Source organism: Apiospora aurea (genome assembly GCF_038362705.1).
Source record: "Apiospora aurea strain CBS 24483 chromosome Unknown utg000006l_segment0_segment0, whole genome shotgun sequence".
Lineage (NCBI taxonomy): Eukaryota > Fungi > Ascomycota > Sordariomycetes > Amphisphaeriales > Apiosporaceae > Apiospora > Apiospora aurea.
Window position 1 is genome coordinate 1,528,158 of NW_027117393.1, and position 22,172 is coordinate 1,550,329.

Genomic DNA, 22,172 nt, shown 5'->3' on the forward strand with positions numbered 1-22,172 from the left:
CATTCCATTCCTGCCTTTATTGTTTGTCGCCTTCGACCTCAGCAACTTTCCGATACCACGGTCATCTACATTCGAGCGGCGAAACCTGCAACTATCCTCATAGAACAGCACCTCAATACAGCATTTCCCTCACCTATCATCCGCGCCTCCTACTGCTAAATTAGACCGCCACGCGCGTCGCGCCGCCCGACCGCCACCATGGAGTACGACACCATGATGATGGACAATGAGTCCTTGGGCCCATCGGTCAAGATCTCTGAAGTATGTTATCGCATGGCAGAGGCGTCGCGCTTCAAATTGCAGTGAAGCTTACCAGCATCTCACTTGTCTATAGGCCGATTCTATCCATGTGAATTTCGAGCTGAATAATGTCGATCTCTCCTTCGCCAACTCGCTACGACGCATAATCCAAGCAGAGGTCGCCACCGTCGCTATCGACCTAGTCAACTTTGCTGCCAATTCCTCTGTCCTCGCCGACGAGTTCATTGCGCACCGCCTCGGTCTCATCCCTCTCGACTCCCGCGGCGCTGATCAGATGTTGTACTCGCGTGACTGCGACTGCGACCAGTCCTGCGGCAAATGCAGCATAACCCTGACGCTTCACGCGAGCTGCACGTCCGACGAAGTCATGAAAGTCTACGCACGCGATCTGCTGGTGGGAGCAGACCGACCCAACGTCCACGTCGGCAACCCCGTCATCACAGACCCCGATGGCCTGGGCCCTCTAATCTGCAAGTTGCGCAAAGGGCAAGAACTGAATATCCAGTGCGTGGCAAAGAAGGGCATTGCTAAGGAGCACGCAAAATGGTCGCCTTGTTCTGCGGTAGGCTTTGAGTATGACCCGCACAACAAGTTGCACCACTTGGATCTTTGGTACGAGAAAGATGCGGCAAAGGAATGGTATGTGCACTTCTCTTTTTCTTGTTTCTAAATGTTCCACCCCGACCCAACTAACACACGCAAAGGCCCAAGAGCAAGTATGCCGACGAGGAGGAGCCTGCACAAGAGGGTGAGCCCTTCGACTACGATGCTGTGCCGGCAAGATTCTACTATGAGGTGGAGGGCGTGGGCAGTATCGATCCGGATGCCATCGTACAATCGGGCATCAAGGAGATACAAACAAAACTGGCATCCCTGATCCATGGCCTGACAGGCAACGACGGCATGAACGACATTTACGATGGTCCTCGGAGTCCCGACGCCGACATGGACGGGGGTGCAGGATGGCAAACATCGTATGGCAACGCACCCGATCAAGGTTGGGGTGGAGGTACTACGTACGGCGGTCAGACTTCATACGGTGCTGATCAGAACGGTTGGTGATCGAAAGTCGGTTGACGGAGGAGAGACACTATATGCACTGGACAGGAGTAAATCGAGTTAGCAGCCAAAGGGTTCAACCAGTCCAGCTGGATCCGCTGCTGTGTAAAACATGACAAGGGGCTCATAAGTCCCAGGAGGTAAGACAAAAAGAAAAGCCTCTTATGAGTGGGGCGCATGCAACGGAACCAAGAGACATGGCTGTCAAGCTGAAGCCTAATCTACCCGTTGCATGCAGACCTTTTCGATTGCTTGCTAGGGCGAATTTCCTACAGATGGCGTGGTGGAGCGCATGATAGGAGGTCGACCCCGAAAAGAAACTTGGTCTAGAGCAGCAAGCGGGATATAATAAAATAAATATTGGATTATGATCCGGCTCAATGTGATTCCTGAACTTGACGCCTGTGATGCAAAATCAAACAACCAACCACCAATCAACGCCGTCGTCTATCTCGTGCGGAAAGGAGTAAATCAACGGGCAAATCAGCCTCCCAGGTATATCCTCCGCTCGTCTATAAAAAACCGTCTAATCGAAGTTGCTTTAAGTCTACAATGCATGCAGGAAAACAGCGAGCACGACTACGCAGGGTCTGGGATTCCCATAAGCCGCCTGTAGGCTTTGCGGTGTGCTTCTAGAAACAGGAATGTACAGATAGTTTGCCTATGAAGTCGAATCAGTACCAAAATGCAGGGCTAGAATTAAAAGGGGCGGATGGGTGGAGCAAAAGAAAGAGACAGCAACTTACGGTCCCAACCGCAGGAAACTCGGGACCCAGCCCTTGAACATCCAGCTCACGCCCTCCTTGGCGTAGATCTCGGACAGCAGGCTGGCCAGCCCCTGCTTGCCCGTGGCGCTCATGACCCGGCTCTTGACGACGTCGACGGGGGAGCAGATGGTGGTGGCGACGAAGCCGGCCAGCAAACTCGAGGCGAAGTGCGTGGTGGTGGTGTCGCCCATGGGGGTGTTCTGGATGAGGAGGCTCTTGAAGGTGTCGTAGCTGGCGAGCTGGCCCGCGTTCATGAGGGCGGCGCGCACGCTGTTGGGCCAGACGCCGCGGAACCAGGACCTGGGCCCTTCGTCGCGCAGCATGCGGAACATGCCGTCGAGGCCGTGCTTGTAGTGGCGGCGCTTCTCCGGGGCCAGGGCCCGGTCCTGCTGCATGCGGACGTTGGTCACGTCCGCGGCGTTGCCCGAGATGCCGCCCAGGAAGCCCGAGAAGGTCGAGAGGCCGATGAGCAGCGGCAGCGAGGGCTTTTTGTCCTGGGGCGCGAAGCGCCGCTTCAGGTCCTCGTACACGCCGAAGCGCACCGTCGAGTAGGTGATCTGGCGCAATAGCGAGGCCGAGAGGCCGCTGTAGAGACCGAGCACGCTTTCATTACGTATTATATAGCCAATGGTGCCGGTCATGTTCTTGGGCGCATCGCCGGAGCGCAACTGTAAGCGTACCTTGACTGTTTTGGGGTGGAACGACGTCGTATGTTAGCCCATGCGCGGGTGTCCTGGGCCTTTCGCAACAGCGGCCGCCCGAAGGCCTTGGCTTAGGGGGGAGCAAGAAGAGGACTCACCGAGATCAAGAGGATGTGTGACGCAGGCCGCCATAGCACTGGCACTGCCGCCGAACCAGAAGGGGTAGTACACGGGCGGGGGCAGGGGCTTCTTCTGCCTCTTGGGCGGCTTGTCTATGGCCAATGCCCGTGCCGAAGCCTCGGGAACGGCCACGGCATCTTGCGAGGCCATTTTCTGTGCCGTGCAAACGTTCGGTTGCATTCAACTTTTTTATACACAAAGTTCTGGCGAGAAACGGTCTTGGATGTGATCGGGTGCCGTTCGGTCGGTCGTAGGTGTTACCGGTCGCTCGATTGGCACATGTCTCTCAATGGATGTCAAATGTAAGGGTCCTCCGAAACGATCGCCAAAGAAAGTCGAAGTATGTCGTGCGTCTGCAGGTCTCTGAAGAGAACAAACCTGAAAGCCGAAGACGGAGAGGGCATCCGCGAGAACTGGGTACGCAGTTGTCTAGGTCGTTAGGGGAGCCGAGGGAAACGAATTACAGGGCCGCGCATAAGGAACATTCGTCAGTAGTAGACCGACCCACGACGATGAATGATTCCGATAAACCGGGCGTAATTTTTTGAGCGGCCGCCCGAGGATGCGGTAAGGCGGGACGCGATCTGACAGGGGGGGCAGCGTCCAAGTTGAATCCACTAATAAAGGTCCTTGAGGTTGTGGACAGGCCGAGAAAGCCTGGAAGTTGACCAAGCACAGGCGAGCACGGGCAACCACAGGCAACCACAGGCAACCACAGGCAGGCAAGCTTCAACCGTTCGGGTGCCGCTGACCTCATCATGCAGTCCATCCGGTGTTGCTATCAATTCGAACGCTGCGGCTGATAGCGACGACTGGATCAAGAGGTTGGCATCTTGGCGTCTTGATTGGTTCTAGGCAGGCCTATTACCTCGTGTCGGCTACGACCGATTAACGCCGAACCTCAATTGAAAGGCACCCACCCGATCGTTACATGCACGAGGTACATGTACGTACGTAGTGATGCACGTACCTGACGGAGGTAGCTGGCGCATGCACTTCAGGGCTCAATTCACTGGGCTCGCCGTTTAATCGTGGAACGACCCACCCAAAGCTTTTGAGCTTCAGAGCTCCGGGCACCGGGGTCGCGACAATTTTCCATGCGACAACGCCGTGTGTTGAGGTAAACCCCAACCCCAGCCTAACATGTGGACAACCAGGTTCACCGCCGTCCATGCCTGCATTGGGAGGAGGGCTCTTAGGAGCGTAGGCGGTCTCGGAACGCCTTCAGCCCTGCGAATAGGCCAACGGAGCTGGTATTCTTCTGGTGCGTTGGGCTCAATTGCTGCTCCTTGAAATCAAAACCAGCGATAGTTCTCAGCTCTGACAAGCAAACACAAGCCCCGAGTCCAGCAACTCCCCAGCCGTCAACGGCGGAAGCCAAGGTCGAGATCAATGGCAACAAGTACAAGACAGACTCGTGGTTCAACACACCACCAAACATAATATCAAATATTCCCCGGCGCCTTCACCTGCAAAAGGACCACCCTGTGTACATAACCCGCCAGATCATCGAATCCGTCTTCCCGGCTCCTACGTACAAATACCATAATACCTTCGACCCTGTCGTCTCAACACACCAAAACTTCGACTCGTTAGGTTTCCCCAAGGACCATCCGGGTCGAGCAAAGACGGACACCTACTACATCAACGAGTCGACCCTACTACGCACCCACACGTCCGCCCACCAGGCCGATACGTTTCGCGCGAACCTCTCGCCCGGCTATCTCATCAGCGCCGACGTCTACCGCCGCGATGAAGTCGACAGGAGCCACTACCCTGTATTCCATCAGATGGAAGGCGCCCACAGCTGGGACCGGGATACCGTCCCCAATGGAGATGTTGCGGCCGCGGTCTGGTCGGATGTAGAAAAACTACCGACGCACGATACCAAGGTTGAGGACCCTAATCCCCCTTTCCACGCGGAGCGAAACCCGCTCCAGTCAGACCATCACTCAGCGGCCGAGGCCGAGGCCATTGGTGCCCATCTGAAGCGCAGTCTGGAGCTCATGGTCGTGGAGATCTTCACGCGCGCAAAGATCGCCGCTAAGAAGGCTGACCCGAACTTTGTGGACGAGCCGCTGAAGGTGCGCTGGGTCGAGGCATACTTCCTTTCACGAGCCCCTCGTGGGAGCTCGAGGTCTACTACGCCGGGGACTGGCTCGAGGTTCTGGGGTGTGGTGTTGTGCAGCAGAGCCTATACATCAATGCGGGTGTGCCCAACCAACTCGGCTGGGCCTTTGGGATCGGCTTGGAGCGCATTGCCATGTTGCTCTTCAACATACCCGACATCCGCCTGTTCTGGTCGCGGGACGAGCGCTTCCTGAACCAGTTTGCCGGGGTCTCGGATAACCTGGGCCTGCTGAAGCGCTTCGTCCCCTTCTCCAAGTACCCGGGGTGCCCCAAGGACGTCTCGTTCTGGCTCAAGGCCACGTCGTCTGCCGGCGGCAACGCCAAGCAAGCGAACAAGCACGACTTCCACGAAAACGACGTCATGGAGATTGTCCGCGGGATTGCGGGCGATGTCGTCGAGGACGTGAAGCTCGTCGACCAGTTTACTCATCCCAAGAGCGGCCGCAAGAGCATGTGCTACCGCATTAACTACCGCAGCCTGGAGCGTACACTCACGAATGCCGAGACGAACGACATGCACGACCGAGTCACCAAGGCCTTGGTAGACGAGCTTGGCGTTGAAATTCGGTAAGAGACAGGTGTTGTATGATATCTACAAACCCAAGCACAGCCAAGTCGGCAGCGGCTGTAAGGGTAGGAACTGGGGAACAACGCTCTTGGCCGCATACGCCGGTTTTGAAGGCCCCTGAAAGAGGCTACGCATATTTCGAAAGTATGTTAGATCTCATGTGGTTGTGTCTGTAGACTTGTACATGACCCAAATGCATGCGATATATTCGTAAAGGGGTTATGTGTTCACAAAAAATGCATTCAGCTGTTTCCCACCTCATCGGACAACATCACTCAAATACTAGATATGAAAAGGGGAATGTTGCAATCCGAGAAAATCAATACATATCGTACACAAATCACCTCATTGCTATCATCGCGACTCTAGGTAGAAAGGCACGCTACGATCGTATATGCCTCAGGCGGAATAACAGCAGGCATCTATCTTGTGGAGGGGCTCAACCGCTCTTGATCGCTCGTCGCGCCCCGAGTTAGCCTCTCCAGACTCACTATGATGGCGCGTTGGTATTTGCCTCGTAGACTATGGTCATCTGCTGCTGCGGCTGCTGGGATTGACGTGTAATGAGAATGCGAAGTACTGGTCTTCGGGGCTGGCGATGCACCTTACTATCGTCGAACTTGGTGTGCCATGTTATTTTACATGGTCATCCCTCACAACAGCCAGGCAGTTGGAGGAAGGCTGATTGTGTCTGGACCACGATAGTCATCCGGGTTTCTTCATCAAGTCTGTTGGGTCATCTGCCCCGCCCGAAAAGTGTCCTCGTTCCAGTATCCCGCTGAGCGGCTTATGGAAATCCCTCCAGCCGGCAACAATGTCGCGCAGCTCGCAAGAGCGCCCCCTTTTTCAGCGCTGGACGCGACGGCGTGCGTTATCATGGCGCAGCGCGTAGCTTGATTACGTTGACTCGTTCGTCACGGGGTATCCTACGCCCAGCATGACAGCCGAAGTTGATGGTGTTTTTGTCTTCTCCGTCGTCTCCGAGGGCTGTTCATCCAGAAAATGCCCCCCCCCATCCCATCCATCACCAGATCAATCTTAAAATGAGATGTTCAACTATTGCCGGATGTGCGGGAATCAAAAAGTTAGTCCCAAGAGGCGAAGGGCGGCTGGGCACGGTCGTTGGCGATGCTAACGGCGCCAAGTATTTGATTGCATTGTTTCCGTGCGAGTTCCGATGGCGATGTAAAGACCAAATAAGTAAAGTGAGGGAGAATTGAGAAGTTGGTCAGTTGAAAAGATGGCTTGGCGTCTGGATTTGCTTACTTGAGCATCGAGACTAGTCATGCAATCTTAACTTTTCTTCTTCTTAAAGGTAGTGAAGCGATTATGCGGAGAGGTCACGATGTGTGTACATAGTGCTTGAGCGAGTCTTGGAAAGGTGGCTCATCAACTTCAGCTAAAGCCAAGCCCTCGACACGAAATGCCTCAATGGCCAGATGGGAGTTTCAGACGGTTCGATCCTGCCGCAGTGACAGTCTCCGCCTATCGTGTCAAACAAAATAACCTTGCAGGCGACCAAGGAGACTAGGCAAGGCTACTGGGGGAGAGATGCGGCTTCACGCGCCTTGGAGAGGAGAGAGGGAGGCTGTAGGTTACCGGAATAGGAAGGCGAAGAAGGCTAATAGGGACTGGGGGCCTATCATCTACGACGACTAGGGTCCGGACGGGAAGGGCCCATTCCAACCCGGCGTCGACCAAACCATCAAGGGCAGGCCGTCTCCTCTTGCCGAGCAGAACATCCAATGTGTTGATTCAGGGAGGCAGAGTCACTGGGGCAAAACAAGGGATGATATGATAGCCGAGAGAGAGAAAAGTGAGAGGGACTCAGGGAGGGAGGGACGATGAAGTCGGACGGGCGCAATGCATTACTCGTAAGATGGGGGATGCCTCGCACTGCCAGAGTCCAAGGGGCAATACTGCGGAGGCCAAGCAACGGTCGGTAAAATGGCTTTACGCGTGTTTGCTTGCAGCTTTGCGGTGAACAAACCCCATGCCTGTCCCGGTGGAGTGTCTCCGAGTGGGATTCCACGTCTGGGCACCTGGAGCTGGAGGAGGAGGAGCTGGAGGAGGAGGAGCTGGAGGAGGAGCAGGAGGAGACGGTATGTTGTAAGCCAAGCGTAGCACAGTTGGAGCTGTTTCTGTTTTGTTGTGGAGGGCTGTGTGCGAAGGAAGGAGGCCAATTCAGTCCATTGATCGTATTTGAAATTTGTTAGCAGGGCGGGCAGCAAGCAGCAGCGCCATTTGGCTTTGTAACTGGCTAACGAGCACTGCCTTGCTTGCTAGCCCTTGAGGAGATGGCAGGCACAGCTGGCACAGTTATTGATTGTCGTTCTAGATTGCGCAAGCAGAGTAGACGCCAGCCAGGTGGCCGGCCAGGTCAGTAGCCAGGTGTTCCGAGACACACACACGTTTTCCTTGCGCGTGTTGTGTTGGTGGTGCAACTCACTGGTGTTGAGGTAGAGCGGCCGTGGTCTCGGCGGATATCCGAAAGTCCAGCTCCATGGCAATCGCGCCAAGACATGATTGGGCAGCGAATGATTGAGGCTGTGCAAGGAAAATAGAGAAGAGGCCTCACACCCTACACCCGACTGCCCGCCCAGATGCCCATCACCTCATCACCTCATGACGCGCGAGGTCCAAACATGTACCCATCCTACCCTGGAATGTTTCAATGTTTCTCCAATCGGTTTAGTAAGGCCATCCGGCTTCGAAACGGATGCGTCTGGGATGAGTGTCGATGCTAAGCTTAACTGGACTCATGAAATTGGAGCAATATGCTGCGCCCACGCTGGGCCAATCTTAATGCTGCGCGCAGCTGACTCTAATCACTATTCACTTTGGTATACACTTGTTGGCCTTTCTCCTTTGAGCTAATAAGTGGGCCAATCGAGAGAGGTCTGATGGCGACTTGGTATCCGACGTGCATACTTACCTAAACCATGAAATACGGGATGAGAAGGAAAGAAGAGAAGAAGAAAAAGGCAAACGAGAACTGCGCCTCTCGGTGGCAAGATCCGTTCTGGCTACCTACCTAGCAAACATTACCAATACGAGACCATGTTGTCAGACGAGCGGAAGTTGTGAGAGCCGTAACATCCTGACTGGAGTCATGGTCTCCATGACTTGGGACGGAGGAGGTTGGAGGCTTTTTCAGACTGGCGGCAGTTGGGAACTTGGACAACGATCGCAGCCCCGGAGGCCGCAAAATGATTGGGTCCTTCTGACTATCTTCAAAGTCGAAGACGATCTTCCGTTTGAAGCCAACCTTGGCGGTGCAGCGCATGGGAGAGCAATATTTTCATGCTGATCATGCATGCATGCAGGTCTGCATACGGCTCACGGGAGACCGCCAACCCAACTGCTCTGCTAGCAGCTCTGCTGACTGCTTCATCCTCCCCACGGCATGATCGGAAGTTTTCTCCTCTATTGGGCCGGGCAAAGCGGGCTGCCGTGCAAACATCAATGAAAGCCCGCACCCGCAAACCCAGCAGTAGCAAGCATGCATTAGGTACCGATCGATCCTGGACAAAGTTACTAGCCCCCCAAGAAACGTTGGCATGGACATTACTGTATGTTTTGATGAAACTCTGAGTGGCCATGGCCGGTAATTAACGTACAACCTCATAACATTGGATAGTACGTAGTCATAGTAGACGTGGTATTGGGGATCTATTGATTGATTGACTGCCCCAATTTGGCTCGATACGCGCACAGGACTCAGCCTCGCTCTAGCCACCAAGCAACATACCTAATGTCTTCCCATCTCTAAAGGTTGTGTTTTGCCTTCGAAGCTGCAACCATGCCATCATATCGCCTGCGGTGTTTTGGTCAGACAACTAACGGGCGCTGCGGGAATGCGCTTGCGCAGCGTGTTGGAGGGGGGCAGGGGGGGCCTTTTAGCCGCGGAAGGCTCTCCAGAACCGTCCAGAGGCCCAAGCACATCGCCAAGCCCCGGCATCCAGTGGGTTTTGCTTTAGGCGTTAGGTGCCTGTTTTTTAGCTGCTTAGGTGGTGTGCCCAGAAGGCTCAAGCCTGTCCAGGGTGATTTGCAGCGCCTACATCTGTGGGCCCTCTAGCAGGAACATGCAGCCACTGGCCACTGATGCCCTCCCCCCGCCTGGACAGTACCGCTGGCCAGGTTCCAGAACTGACGGGGGGTTCCACTGGCTCGTCAACCACTTCCCATCTTCGTTTCGAACGCAGCCACCATCGCGAAAGTACATATTTGCGATTCTGTCCGCTTCCCTTCCACACTTTCTTCCCATCTTCTACAACTCACTCACACAGACACAGACACTACAGGCATCTCTTCCCGTTTGGTTAACCCAAAGATTGTTGATACTTGCAACCTCGACATACCCGAATCTACCTCATACAACTTCGTCAAGTCAGACCAGAACTGGCTTGAAGAACGTCCCTCTTTCGCCACCAAACGAACCAACTCAACACACACCACACAGAACCATGTCTGGATCGCCGGCTTCTCTGCCTGCGCGGCCTGAATTCACCAGGATGAGGAGAGCCTCTTCCCTCAAGCTCGACCTCTCCAGCTTACCGCCGCTGACGCAACCCACACCGCCGACAAACACGCTGTTACTCACCAACCTTGGCGATCTTGATATCTTCCGCCCAGACAACCTACAGACGATCCGAGAGCTCATCTCCACAACAGCACCGGTATACACATGGGCGCCGCTCAAGTCCTTCCGCCGTATCGTGGTGTCCTTCTTCGATGAAGAGGCGGCCATCAAAGTGCGACAGGTGTGGGATGGTGAGGCCATCATGGGCCAGCGCTGCCGCGTCTACTTCGGCCAGCACACCCCGCTGAACCTGGACCAAGACAAGCACCTGGCGCTGCCCGATGCGGGCAAGCTTTTCTTCATCAGCCCTCCCCCGTCCCCGCCGCACGGCTGGGAACAGACGCTCGAGGACGCCCCCAACAAGCTCGTCCACGCCGATGACCTGGCCGCTGCTCTGGCCAAGCTGCACCACCGAGCCCCCGACGCCGCCATGGCGTCACCCGTCTCGCCGACTGATGGCAACTCCGCCACGACGCGCAGCCGTAGCAGCACGCTCATCTTCCAGCCCAAGGAGAGCACCGGCAACAGCCCTACCCTGCCCTCCATTGCTGTGGACGATATGACGGACTCCCCAATGGAGCTTAACAGCCCGAGTCCTCTTTCGAGCCCGAAACCCATCATGGCACATACTTCTCGGCCGCCAGTGGAGCTTATGGAGTAAACCAATGGGAATTACCGGGTGGTTATGAATCATTACTTCTTGCTCTCCTGTAAATGGGATATCAAAGGCGTTTAGGGAGGGAGACCTGGCGGGGGGATCAGGCAGCGCAGGTCAGGAGTTACACGGTTTGGTTAAGAGGCGTTTTCGCATTTCGCATTGGCGACAGAATCTGTACATTATTGCTGAAACTCGCGATGTGTCTCGGGCGGCACAGAGAAAGTTAATACCGCCTTGGCAGAGGGTAGGAAGCGAAACGAAGCTCAGTACGCAACCTTCACATAGGAAAACAGGCAGCACATAATAATAGACTAGAGAAAAGTATCTGACTCCAATTTCTGTTCAACCCAATAGTTTAATTCTTACTCGCTGTCAGTGAACTTATGCAACTGTATATCGTTTGATACAATGCTTATAACTGGTTCTCAGCTTGTATTGGTGGTGGAGTTTATCAAGTAACAAATAAATGTTTGCGTATTTGATCAATATATACCTAGGTATATATACATACCCCGTATAGACAACTACTTGGGCTTGATCTTTCTCAACGGCCAAACATACCTAGAACCTAATATCTTGAACCACGCAGCCGAAGAGAAAGTACTGTGCACTGTATCCACCATCTTATATCCAAGTAAGCAAATACCTAAACTACCTCCTTAAGCATAGGAAACCCGACGGACATACTCCAAGCCTCTGGCGAGCACGTCCGTCCCAGCAACAGCCCGGACCCCGAGCCACGCGACCGAGCCGAGCAAGGCGCCCACGAACAAGAGCGTGAGCAGCGCCGTGCGCTCGACGCCGGCATGCCGCAGCGCGCCCGACGTCTTGGGCCGGCCCGGGATGGGCGCGCCCTGCGGCGTCTCGACGTTGACGAGGTCGGGGACCCACTTGAAGGCGAACTTGGACTTGTAGCCGAGGCCGCCTTTGGACTTGTTGCGGACCAGGAGTTCGTAGAGACCGTGGCGGGCAAGCTGGGAAGGAAGGTTGTCTGGTTAGCATATAGACGCTGGAATACACTCGCCGGAGGGGCGGAGGGGAAAAGGGGGGTTGAGAATCGCCTGAGGCCAAGCTCGCCCAGATGCGTCATGTTTGTATCGGAACCTGACAGGGAAACGTTGAGGAAGGGGAAGAATGGGGGTTGTCAGAATTCACCTGGTGAAGCCCGCTCTAAATGTTTCGAGCTACCCCAGGGTATCCCGGTATAGAAAGACCCGGCATAATGGGTAATGCTCGTCATGACAAGCCGTGAGAATCTGAAACATTTGTTTCTGGGTAAGGGATATGGAACATCGAAGAACCCCATTCAACTTACTTTGATGTGCCGCGAATCGAGCGCGGGGATGCTCCGGCAGAGGTAGCCCGAGATCATGAAGAAGATGCACTGGCCAGCGATGAGCGCGGTGTGGTACAGGCTCGGCCGGGGGATGTTCAACTCGCCCGCGAGCTGGGGCCCGTTGAGCCAGTAGGTCTCGGCTTCCATGAAGCCGCGGGAGGCGTAGGCGGGGCCGAGCCCCTCGAAGCCGGTGATGATGTTGTTGGCGAGGACGCCCGACTTGGGCGAGGGCTCGATCTCGCTGACTAGCAGTGACTCCATCATCGCCTTGGCCTTGGCGGGGTCCGCTAGCCAGTCATGCGGCGTGCCCATGATGTAAGCCACCCAGCGCCAGAGCGCGAGGTAGTCGACGATCTCCTGGGCGCGCGGGCGGATCCCCTGCCGCGGCAGCCCGAGCCAGAGGAGCGTCGCCGAGAAGGTGTTGATGGTGGCGATGCAGTCGAGGTCGTTGACGGGCACGCCGTACGCCGCGACGTCGTAGTACCCCGGCTGCTCGCGGGCCAGCTGCACGATGCGCTTGCGCACCGAGGCGTGCAGGAGCCGCACCCGCACCGAGGACTCCCAGCCGTGGCCCCCGGGCTGGATGGCGTCGAGGCCGTCGTGGACGCCGAGCGTGTGCTGGGTCGTCTCGAGGAGCCGGCGGTTCACCACGTTGGCACCGAACCCCCGGTGCGGGTGAGGGTTTCGACCGGCCGCCTTGCGCCCATACCCCCGAGTAACGAGAGGAACATCAACTGAATAAACGTCAGTATGCGTACTCCATTTTCCTTCTTTGGGATCAACCAAATGCATGTAGAGGAAAGCCTACGGTTGTGACAGAAGGCCCGCCGTACCGCCAGAACACATTTTGGCCCCTTTCTATCTGGTTCCAGTCAACCCAGTCGGGTACAGTGTTGACTTCCGTCCATAGTTTCCCAAGTTTTTCGTCGCTGTTTCGGTGCTCCTTGACCAGCTTGAAGAGGTCTCGGTGCCTCTTCTTCTCCTGAGGCTCGGTCGCCTTGGGCTCGTAGGCTTCCTCGATATCTTTCCGAGTGAAACTCAGGGCCACAGGGGGCACGATCTCGTCCAGACTGTCTAGCACGTCCGCTCCGACTTTGTCGTACGTATAGCGCAAGGGATGCAGGTCTTCGGCAGGAGTGTGCTCGCTTGTCCACTTGAATGTATGGCCGTATACAGTTCTCACACTTGGATCTCTGGTGAATATGCCCATCTTGACAGCGGGCTGACGTGTGGCGATACGCAGCGCTAAAGCACACAAGGGGTATCAACAGAACACAGAATCTATGTCGAGAAGATGAGGAAATGCAAGGTGCCAGCCACTTGCTGAAAGGGAAAGCTAGCGGGTGTTATATACCACCTTTCGCATATTACAGACACCGACGTGAAGGTGAGGCCCAACTATCCCATGGAAACAAGCGAAATCGTCACTATACTGATGGTCACAGCCAGTCTCGTCGGGGTGATGTGTCGTTGGTAGTAGTGATCATCTTGGATCGCTGAAATAGGAAAGCCATTCGCAAACCGAGATCCTGAGGATACCGAGGCACTATTGCCCCCCGACGTCAGAGCATCAAGATCACTGGGCGTGTGGGGTTCACACCATATCGCCCAGACTACTACCCCATGAATCATGGGTGCGCTCAGGTTCGGGCAGTTTGAGGTTTCCCAGGAAGCTCGACGATTGCTCTGACGCGAGTCAAACCGAGTTCATGGCGACTGCCTGTTCAACGGTCTAGATCTTTCAGCTCTGATGGGTGGTGCCATGGATATGCTTCTGCCATAACATCACCGTGCTGAAGGTCGAAGTCTCTTGCCATGCCGTTGGAGTCGAGATGGGACGAGATTGGGGTGGCAATATCCGTTGGCGATAGAGACCTGTTTAGAGTCGGTGCTGCCGTCCTGCGGTAACCGGACTCCGTATTCTGAAATTCGGCCTTTGACCCGCTAAACAAAGCGCCTTAGCAGAGGTCTGATTGGCTCAAACCCGTCTTTTCCAGATTTTAGCGGACAGATTCCGTCGCTTGCTTACCTCCATTGAGTCGAACCAATCAGAGCTCCGATTTCAGAGTGGGTCGGAAGACGAATTTATCTGATTTCCAAAACTTCGAGGTTTGGTATCTGCTTCGAGCTGATCAGTCAGGTCTCTATAGTTGAAACAGTCTTCCACGACGCTTCGTGGTAGCATCTTTCCAAGCTGAAATGATTTGCTCTTGTCGCTCCGCATCATTGCGCATATTCGTACAGAGCCTGACCCCGCTCCAACTGCCCGCAGCCACATATCGTCTCAACCACTCTTCATTGGCCACTTCCCTTCCCGACAAGATGATCTCGTGAGGAAGTCCTTCAGCACTGCCTCGGCAGTTTGCTATCCTAGGCAACCACTACACCACGTTCCTCGGCACGACGACCCCCAAGACTTCCCCAGCCCTTCCGACGGTTACGGGGCGCATCCCGTCTCGTACGCGGACCCCGAAGTCCCTGTTGTGGAACTTGGCGGTGCGCACAATGCCGGCGCCGTTTTCGAGTTTTCGCAAGACTCAATAGATGCGCTCTCCGCAGAGTCTGAGCGCTTGTCTGTCGCCTCGGGTCGTGGCTCCAAGACTCGAAAGAACCGAGCAGACTCGCCCAGATCGAAGTCGAGAGCTCCTCCGGAAAGAGCCTCGGAAAGACCCTACAAAGCAAAGCACATCGACATCCAGCCGAGGGACCGCGAGGCGGAACGTAGCCCAGACGACAGGCCACGGCAGAAGAAGGAGGCTTGGAGGGTACAAAAGGAAGCACTTGACGAGAAGTTCCCAGAAGGGTGGGCTCCGCGAAAACGGCTGTCGCCCGATGCGCTGGACGGTATCAAGGCGCTGCATGCTCAGTTTCCTGAAGAATACACCACCCCGGTACTGGCGGCCAAGTTCCAGGTTTCTCCCGAGGTCATCCGGCGTATACTGAAAGCCAAATGGCAGCCGTCTCCCGAGGAAGAGGAGCGACGCCAGGACCGCTGGTTCACCCGCGGCAAGAATATCTGGGCTCAAATGGCCGAACTCGGCAAGAAGCCCCCCAAGAGATGGAGGGAGGAGGGCGTGACCCGTGATCCCAAATGGAATATGAAAAGGGGCCCTCGGACTGAATACCCGTATGTTCCAAAGTGGAAAGAGGACCAGGCCAAAAGGAGAAAGAGAGTGCCCAACGGAAACTGGGCGGCAGATTACTATGATATATAACTGCCATGGCTGGAGATGAACGCACATGATACTTGTAATATGTACCATTATACTGTATAAGCACACCACTAAACCTACGATGAATGAATAGCAACGTATTCCATGTGCATATTCAGACATCAATCTCTGTGAGAACTTGTGCGCTTGTTGATGATGATGATGCGGCGACTTGACGTTCTAATTCCTATGCAGATACTGGGCATATAAAACCCATCATGGCTCAGTGGCGTCGAAGCCATCGGCAAAACAAGTTGAAGATACATGTATGTGTAAGCACTACGCATTTTGGGACGATATACATGTTCACGCCACTAGTCACATAAACCCGATGAGGCTGACGTTATAATCCCTCCAGGTACCGAGCCCGGTAAGGGAGAGGCCGTGGCCCATGGTCTGCGAATCTACGGGGGGAGATCTGATGCAGGTACACACTCTCAGGGATACTGCAACGAAGCGAAGTCGAAGTACGCTCTGGACAGGGTTTGCAGCCAGCAGCCTCGCTCAGGCGCAGCATTGCACGGCCTGTTCCTCAACATACGGGCTTCATTACTAACGCATTGATTGTGCAACTCCCCCTTCGGTGCTCGGAGCCTTTCGGATATCATGGTGGAATTTTGAACAGACCAAAAGGCGTATGGCACGACAGTGTGTGCCTATCGTAGCTATTCTCATTGCTCGTGCACTCAATGGATGGATACCCCCGAAAGGGCCCTTGTCGATCTGCAAGTAGTACCAGATGCCGTACCTGCAGCTTGATACCGTACTTCATGTTATATGCTGCCATCACTCGCATAACACCGGAATGACATAATAAATCACATACATACTTAAGTCGACAGTCAATTTTATCTCATTGCCATCCGTTGACGACTGGTAGGAGGTTGGCTGCTTTGCTGGTGAAATTGGCCAGTCCCGAGTCTTAGAGTTGTCTGCAACAACCCGCCTCCGCCCAGCCGCACCCACCAGCCCACATTAAGCTAGGTGGACTATTGAGAGCTGTCTCCAGGGACCCCTTGTAGCTCATTATTTCCAAAGTCCCTTTTCCCGCTCGATGCGGTTCATGCAGGCAGGTGGTGCTTGGTCTGTGTCAACCAAGTACATATAGAGATATGCCCCAATGCGTCTCGGCTGGCCGGGCTGTGTAGGTAGCTGTGTAGAAGGAGCTCAAGGTCCTTCGCATGAATCGAGCATCGTAACGACTACTACATGTCTACTGGACGCAGCTGGGGATGAGGCCGTTGAAAAGATTTCCGAGGCGGACGTGCGCGGAACGGGCTTGACGGTAGCAACAATGTTCAGTGACCGAAACTTGACAGCCTGCACACGGGGACGGGGGGCCCTTGTTCACTGGCAAGACTCTGGACCAACCAGATCTAAGCAAGGATGTATGCACCTACACGTGTATAGTAGTAGAACCGCATATACTCCCAGTATGCTACCAAATGAACGCGGCCATCATCCCGTGACAATACACGTGTAATAACTCGGTTTGGTGGCCGATATTGCATCTGTGGACGACGATTGGATAAGGCCGGCTGGTCTGGTTTAGTCCGGTCGGTGTCTTGTCCCAGCCCCTACTAATACTGGGGAATACATCTTCTGGGGGAATGATGGTGCCTTTGTGACGACCCCCGAACCAGGAAAATGCTGTCGGGCAAGGATTGTGATGGACGGTTTGGGAAGAGCCGTCACACTGCAACGGGCAAAGATTTCCAACGACCAGGGTGATGAGGATGGCGACTCGGCCCTCGAGTTGATCAGGGCGTCTGCCAGACCCAATCAACTTCCCAGTCAGGCGGTAACTCTCCCTTGGTGCCATTAAGCTCGCAGCTGCTGGGAGGGGCCGAGGGGGTGCTTGACGGGGGGCTGACGGACAACAAACACAAAGGGAAGCTAAGCTGTGTTGGTCTTTTGCTCTACCGTCCCTGCACATTTTATTATTAGTGGTGGCAGGTGAGCGAGTACCAACTCAGGCATGTACCGGTAGTGGCCGAGCGAAGAATGCATTTTGTGGTGCACAGCATCCGGGGTAGCATATGTTGTGAATGTCGGATGTCGAATGTCGTGCGTGCATGCGTGCGTGCGTGGGAGGGAGGCCACTCACTTCCCAACCCTCACTTCACTCTCCTCTGGGTCTCTGTCTCTCCTTCTAGAATCTATTTTCAGCCTCCTTCCTTGCTTCTCCCGCTTCGACTGGCCGTGTTGGATGCAGGGAGCCGATGCCGCCGCCATTACCTGCAGCTGCAGCAAACAGTAACTCCAGACCGCTTTAGTCCCACTGGGGGGTCACTTACCCATATCCTATACATGCCCGACTAATACTACCTAAGATAAAGGCTTCTTTCACCCAGAGAATTTCTCCCTCGCGTCATTGTGAGTAGGAACAAAAGAGAGAACCAGCCGACGCAGCTGCCGACTGACAAGGACGAAAGCGTGCAACCGCCCTCTTGTGCCCGTCCCTGCCTCCCTCCTGCTTTCCTCGACTGCGATCAGGCCCTTCGATTGAGTCTGTTCATTCCGGCGTTCCAAACTCTCTTCCACCTCTCCCTCTCCCCGTCCCTCGTCCACAGCTGCCCCGACCTGCCTGTCCGGATGCCGGTTGACTTAACAACTACGACACCCAGCCACTCAATGACTTGGGTAATCGTTGGACTTCCTATAACTTACCCATTCTCAGCCTCGATTGGGTCTACTGCACTCTTCTCGCGCCTTTCTTCATATTCTAAAGCATTACTTGGTTCTTCCATGGCGAGAAGATGTCCTCCACTCCGACGAATCGACTCCGATTAACGCCCTCCAATTCGCCTTTTGTGCCACGACCCCCAAGATCCCCCGGTCGTGGGCGACCTTCCCCACCAGAGACCCGCCTGTCCTTGAAGAGGGTGGTCGGCACCACTTGCGCACATCCTACCGGCTTTGATACTGCCCAGTCGTCCTTTGCCTACATTGCCGGAGGGGCCGTCGTGGTGGCCGATATTGGCAGCCAGGACTATACCCAGCGCTTCTTCAGGGCTCGCCCAAATGCTTCTCCCATATACAATACGCCCGCCTTGCCTTACTCGCCATCTACTCCTAATACAAACACCCCGAAAGCCAACGATAGCAGAAACAGACTTCCTATACCGCAAAGGGATTCCTCGTTTGGTGCCGTGGACTGGTCAGAATCGGCATCGTCAAAGTCATGGACAAGCAGAGAGCGGGTCAAGGCTGCGACATGTTTGGCCCTCAGTCGCGAAGGGAGGTTCCTGGCGGTGGGCGAGACGGGCTATGCTCCCCGAGTTCTTATCTTTAGCCTCGAAGACAGTTCCTCGGATACGCCTCTAGTCTCTATAAGCGAGCATATGTTTGGCGTAACGGCCGTGGCTTGGTCACCTGATTCGAAATTCTTGGCTTCTTTGGGAGCTGTGAACGATGGGTTTCTCTACTTATGGCGCATTGACCCGAAGACCGGAGCTGCGAAGCTGTATCAGCAAAACAGATGCACCTCCTCCATCAGAGGCATGATCTGGATGGGGAACAGCCTGATCACTTTGGGGGTCCGGCACGTGAAAGTGTGGCGTGTGGAGGATGGGGCACCAGCCTCTCCTGCGAAGCAGCGACTCCCAGGCGAAGCCAGTTCACCTTCATCTTCACAGTCTACCAAGTCGTTGCACGGCAGAAACATTCTTCTGGGCGGACTATTGGAAGCTACATTCTCTTGCGCAGCGGCTATTGATGAGACGCGCGCCATTATCTGCACCGAAACCGGGGAAATCTGCTTGTTCGACGACACCGCTAAGCAGATGAAACTATCCAAGGTCCTAGAAATAGGGTTTGTTACCACTTGCGTCTCGGTTAGGGACCAAGTTGCCTACATTGGCGGGAAGTCGGGCAACTTCGCAACACTCGACTTGGAGCTATTTCTGCAGTACAGCATAAACTGCATCCTAAAGACGTCCCATTCATCTACAGGGCTGTTGGCGATGGGCTTTCTCAAGGACAACCTCGTAACGCTCGATTCGAAGCATTCGATAGATATTTGGAATGTCTCCTATATTCCAGGAGAGCCAGACACCACTATCACACGCATGCAGATCCCAGGCCAAGGTGACTCTATCCTCGGAGTCGATGTGCTTTCCCAGCCCAACGAAATAGAAGCAGCCTTCTACACATGGTCGGCTTCGGGAGATATAATTCTTTGGGACATGGAAGGAAGGAAAAAAATATCAATCGAGGGGGGCCCCGATGATGCATATTCCGAGAACGAGTGTGAACCGGGGAATCAGCTGATGGTTGCCAAAGCAACGAAAGACGCCAAGTTCTTGATAACTGGAAACCAACTTGGGGTGCTGAAAGTCATCGAGTTGGCCACAAGGAAATGCGTATTCGAGACGAAAGCGCATACTTCCAACTGCCAATCCATTGCCACTTACGAGGACGAGGCCAACTTCCTGATTGCCTCGTGTGCGCGGGACCGCACAGCACAGCTCTTCCACAAGACCACTAGTGGAGACTTCGAGCTCTTCCAAACTCTTGAGTTTCCCGCAAAGGTCGTTGAAGTCCTCATACCTTCTCATGACAAGGTCATAACCTGCGCATTGGACAGGTCGCTTCATATCTACGACTTGGTATCGAGGGACGAAGACCCGGACGTGAAGGCAGCGATTACCTCGCGATCGCTTTCCCTCAAAGCGTCGCCGTCGTCTGTGGCAGTGTGTGCAGGAGGCAAATCGCTTTTCGTATCCCTCCTCGATCGAACGGTATGCCTTTACGATATGGAATCTGGCAAGCTTTCCAACGTATTCAAATGCGGTGATGGTGCAGGTGGCGACTCAGTCGTTCTCGACTCGCTCATCCACCGCGGGGCAACGGAGCAGGATGCAGCTTTCCTCCTGGGTCTCTCGAATACGGATAAATCGATCAGGATATACGACGGCCAGACAGGAACATTTGTAGACCGCGAATGGGGCCACACTGAGGCTATCAACGGAGTAGCTTTGGTAGAGGATGGTGACGGTGGAAGAAAGGTGATCAGTGCCGGGTCAGATGGAACCATTATGATCTGGGGATTGGATCTTCAAGAGCAGGCGTTTGGGTCAAATAGTCGTGATCCATCACCCCTGAAGGATTCCTTCTCCGCGGCCCGGCCACCACTGCGGCGTGTTCTCTCCAAAGCCGAGCTTGCTGAATTTCAGCGGCCAGCATCCGCTGCTGGCAGACGTTCGCCTCCACGAACGCTGACCAAACGACGTTCCCAATACAATCTTGCGTCGTCTGCTTCGGTCAGGACGCCTCTTGCGCTCCAGTCCAGCCCCACGTCGGCCGCTGCTGAAGATACGCCAAGTAGGAGGCCTTCAGCTGACAGCCGGTCAGCGGGGAGCCCGCCTGCTAGTCCCCAGGCGCGTTCCGTGGCTAGGCGCCCGTCCTCGTCTGCGCTCAATGGGGCCAAAAACAAGAGCTCCGCTCCAAGTCTCCGAGGATTTGGTTCCCTCAACACGGCGACCGAGCAAGCCGTCCGGACGTTGCGAACATATCGGAAGAAGCTCGCTGGATCCGATTCGGTGGCAACCGACCTGCTTGCCGAGCTGGACCAGGAGCTACGTCTCACCTCGCTTGCTTTGGGAGATAGAGCAAAGCAGAGCAAAACCATGAGCGATGCAATGCTAGATGGTATCCTCGAGCAATACTCGGCAAGGCTAATATCCATGCTTGATGAGAAGCTGGGATTGAGCAACCATCCATCATTAGAGCGGAGAGACTCCGACTCGTCCAAACGACCGACATCGTCGGGCACCAGCTCTACGACAGCTAGTGACTCGACGTGAGCCGGCAAGATTCGTTCCATATGTGTATTATGCCAACCAAAATCTCTCATTGTTCTTGGGGAATCTTTTACGGAGCGAGACAGGGATCGATAGACGGCCAGTGGGCTATGCAGCGCAAGCAGTAGTTTGGCGTACAGGATACCTCCTTTGGTCTCGAGGCAGGATAAAAGTCTCTGGAGAGCAGACATGGGAATTGGCGTTGTAGGCTCTCTCTTTTTTTTTTGTTTAGGATATTTTCAGGGGATTCTTATCACGGTTTAGAGGCCGACAACAACATGATACCACGGGGGTTGAGGAGTTGGAGTTGCTATCCATCACAATGCCATACATAGCGTTGGCATAGCTTAGCTGCCTAGACTAGGGGTCAGTTGCCTTTGTTTTATCTGCAATCAATATGTCTTTTTGTGGTGAGGCTTATACACCACGAATGATACTACATAGATATACTTGCGGGCGGTGTTTATTGGTGACTGACTCAATGGCTTCTCTTTTTTTTTTTTTTTTTTAATTGTATTCAGCCAATCGTCATTGCCATTTTTACAGGTACACGAGGGGCATACTACCAGCCTCAATATGATGTAAATGCGAATGGATCATCAAGGCCAACCAAGGAGAAGAAGAAAGAAGAAGAATTGAGTCCACCGCCCCCCGAAAGGAGGGACGGTGCATTCATGAATTAGAACAAGGTGAGAGCTGTCAGATACAACATCAAGAAAGGCCCGAACTGGGGTAGCCGGCACTAAGCCAAAGTAATGTAGCTACGATGCAGTAGCAGGCAGGCAGGGCCAGTAGCAGAGCCTGTAGCAGCAGCTGAGGCCAGTAATAAACCGGGCCTTTTACTCCACAGGTGCTGTTTGGTGCTCTCGGGCGCTCTATTCAATCCCTGTTCCCCAGCCCAGCCCAGCCCAGCCCACGGGCACCAGCCAAAGCGACGCAACGCGCATCCGCCGCCATTGATTCAATGGAGCGAT

General features: G+C 54.6%; 7 protein-coding genes across 7 annotated transcripts; 5 read left to right on the forward strand and 2 right to left on the reverse strand.

Annotated features, from left to right (window-relative positions):
* Positions 1–198: 198 nt before the first annotated feature.
* Positions 199–1,323, forward strand: PG986_009078 (DNA-directed RNA polymerase II subunit RPB3; the record flags this gene model as incomplete). The annotated part of the gene is made up of 3 exons (XM_066845300.1): positions 199–261; positions 335–900; positions 966–1,323. 3 exons carry the CDS (start codon positions 199–201, stop codon positions 1,321–1,323), a joined length of 987 nt encoding a protein of 328 aa, XP_066697698.1.
* Positions 1,324–2,062: 739 nt separating this feature from the next.
* On the reverse strand, positions 2,063–3,058 carry PG986_009079 (Mitochondrial dicarboxylate transporter; the record flags this gene model as incomplete). Its single annotated transcript, XM_066845301.1, has 2 exons — positions 2,063–2,772; positions 2,887–3,058. The coding sequence occupies 2 exons, from the start codon at positions 3,056–3,058 to the stop codon at positions 2,063–2,065; spliced, it is 882 nt and encodes a 293-aa protein (XP_066697699.1).
* Positions 3,059–3,250: 192 nt separating this feature from the next.
* Positions 3,251–5,609, forward strand: PG986_009080 (phenylalanyl-tRNA synthetase; the record flags this gene model as incomplete). The annotated part of the gene is made up of 3 exons (XM_066845302.1): positions 3,251–3,325; positions 4,270–4,992; positions 5,040–5,609. The coding sequence occupies 3 exons, from the start codon at positions 3,251–3,253 to the stop codon at positions 5,607–5,609; spliced, it is 1,368 nt and encodes a 455-aa protein (XP_066697700.1).
* Positions 5,610–10,072: 4,463 nt separating this feature from the next.
* Positions 10,073–10,849, forward strand: PG986_009081 (Calcipressin-1; the record flags this gene model as incomplete). The annotated part of the gene is made up of 1 exon (XM_066845303.1): positions 10,073–10,849. The coding sequence occupies one exon, from the start codon at positions 10,073–10,075 to the stop codon at positions 10,847–10,849; it is 777 nt and encodes a 258-aa protein (XP_066697701.1).
* Positions 10,850–11,505: 656 nt separating this feature from the next.
* PG986_009082 (uncharacterized protein) lies at positions 11,506–13,392 on the reverse strand (the record flags this gene model as incomplete). The annotated part of the gene is made up of 3 exons (XM_066845304.1): positions 11,506–11,820; positions 12,162–12,916; positions 12,966–13,392. The coding sequence occupies 3 exons, from the start codon at positions 13,390–13,392 to the stop codon at positions 11,506–11,508; spliced, it is 1,497 nt and encodes a 498-aa protein (XP_066697702.1).
* Positions 13,393–14,504: 1,112 nt separating this feature from the next.
* PG986_009083 (Required for respiratory growth protein 9) lies at positions 14,505–15,397 on the forward strand (the record flags this gene model as incomplete). The annotated part of the gene is made up of 2 exons (XM_066845305.1): positions 14,505–14,512; positions 14,557–15,397. The coding sequence occupies 2 exons, from the start codon at positions 14,505–14,507 to the stop codon at positions 15,395–15,397; spliced, it is 849 nt and encodes a 282-aa protein (XP_066697703.1).
* A 2,756-nt stretch (positions 15,398–18,153) lies between these two features.
* PG986_009084 (WD40-repeat-containing domain protein) lies at positions 18,154–21,201 on the forward strand (the record flags this gene model as incomplete). The annotated part of the gene is made up of 1 exon (XM_066845306.1): positions 18,154–21,201. One exon carries the CDS (start codon positions 18,154–18,156, stop codon positions 21,199–21,201), a length of 3,048 nt encoding a protein of 1,015 aa, XP_066697704.1.
* Between the last annotated feature and the right edge of the window lie 971 nt (positions 21,202–22,172).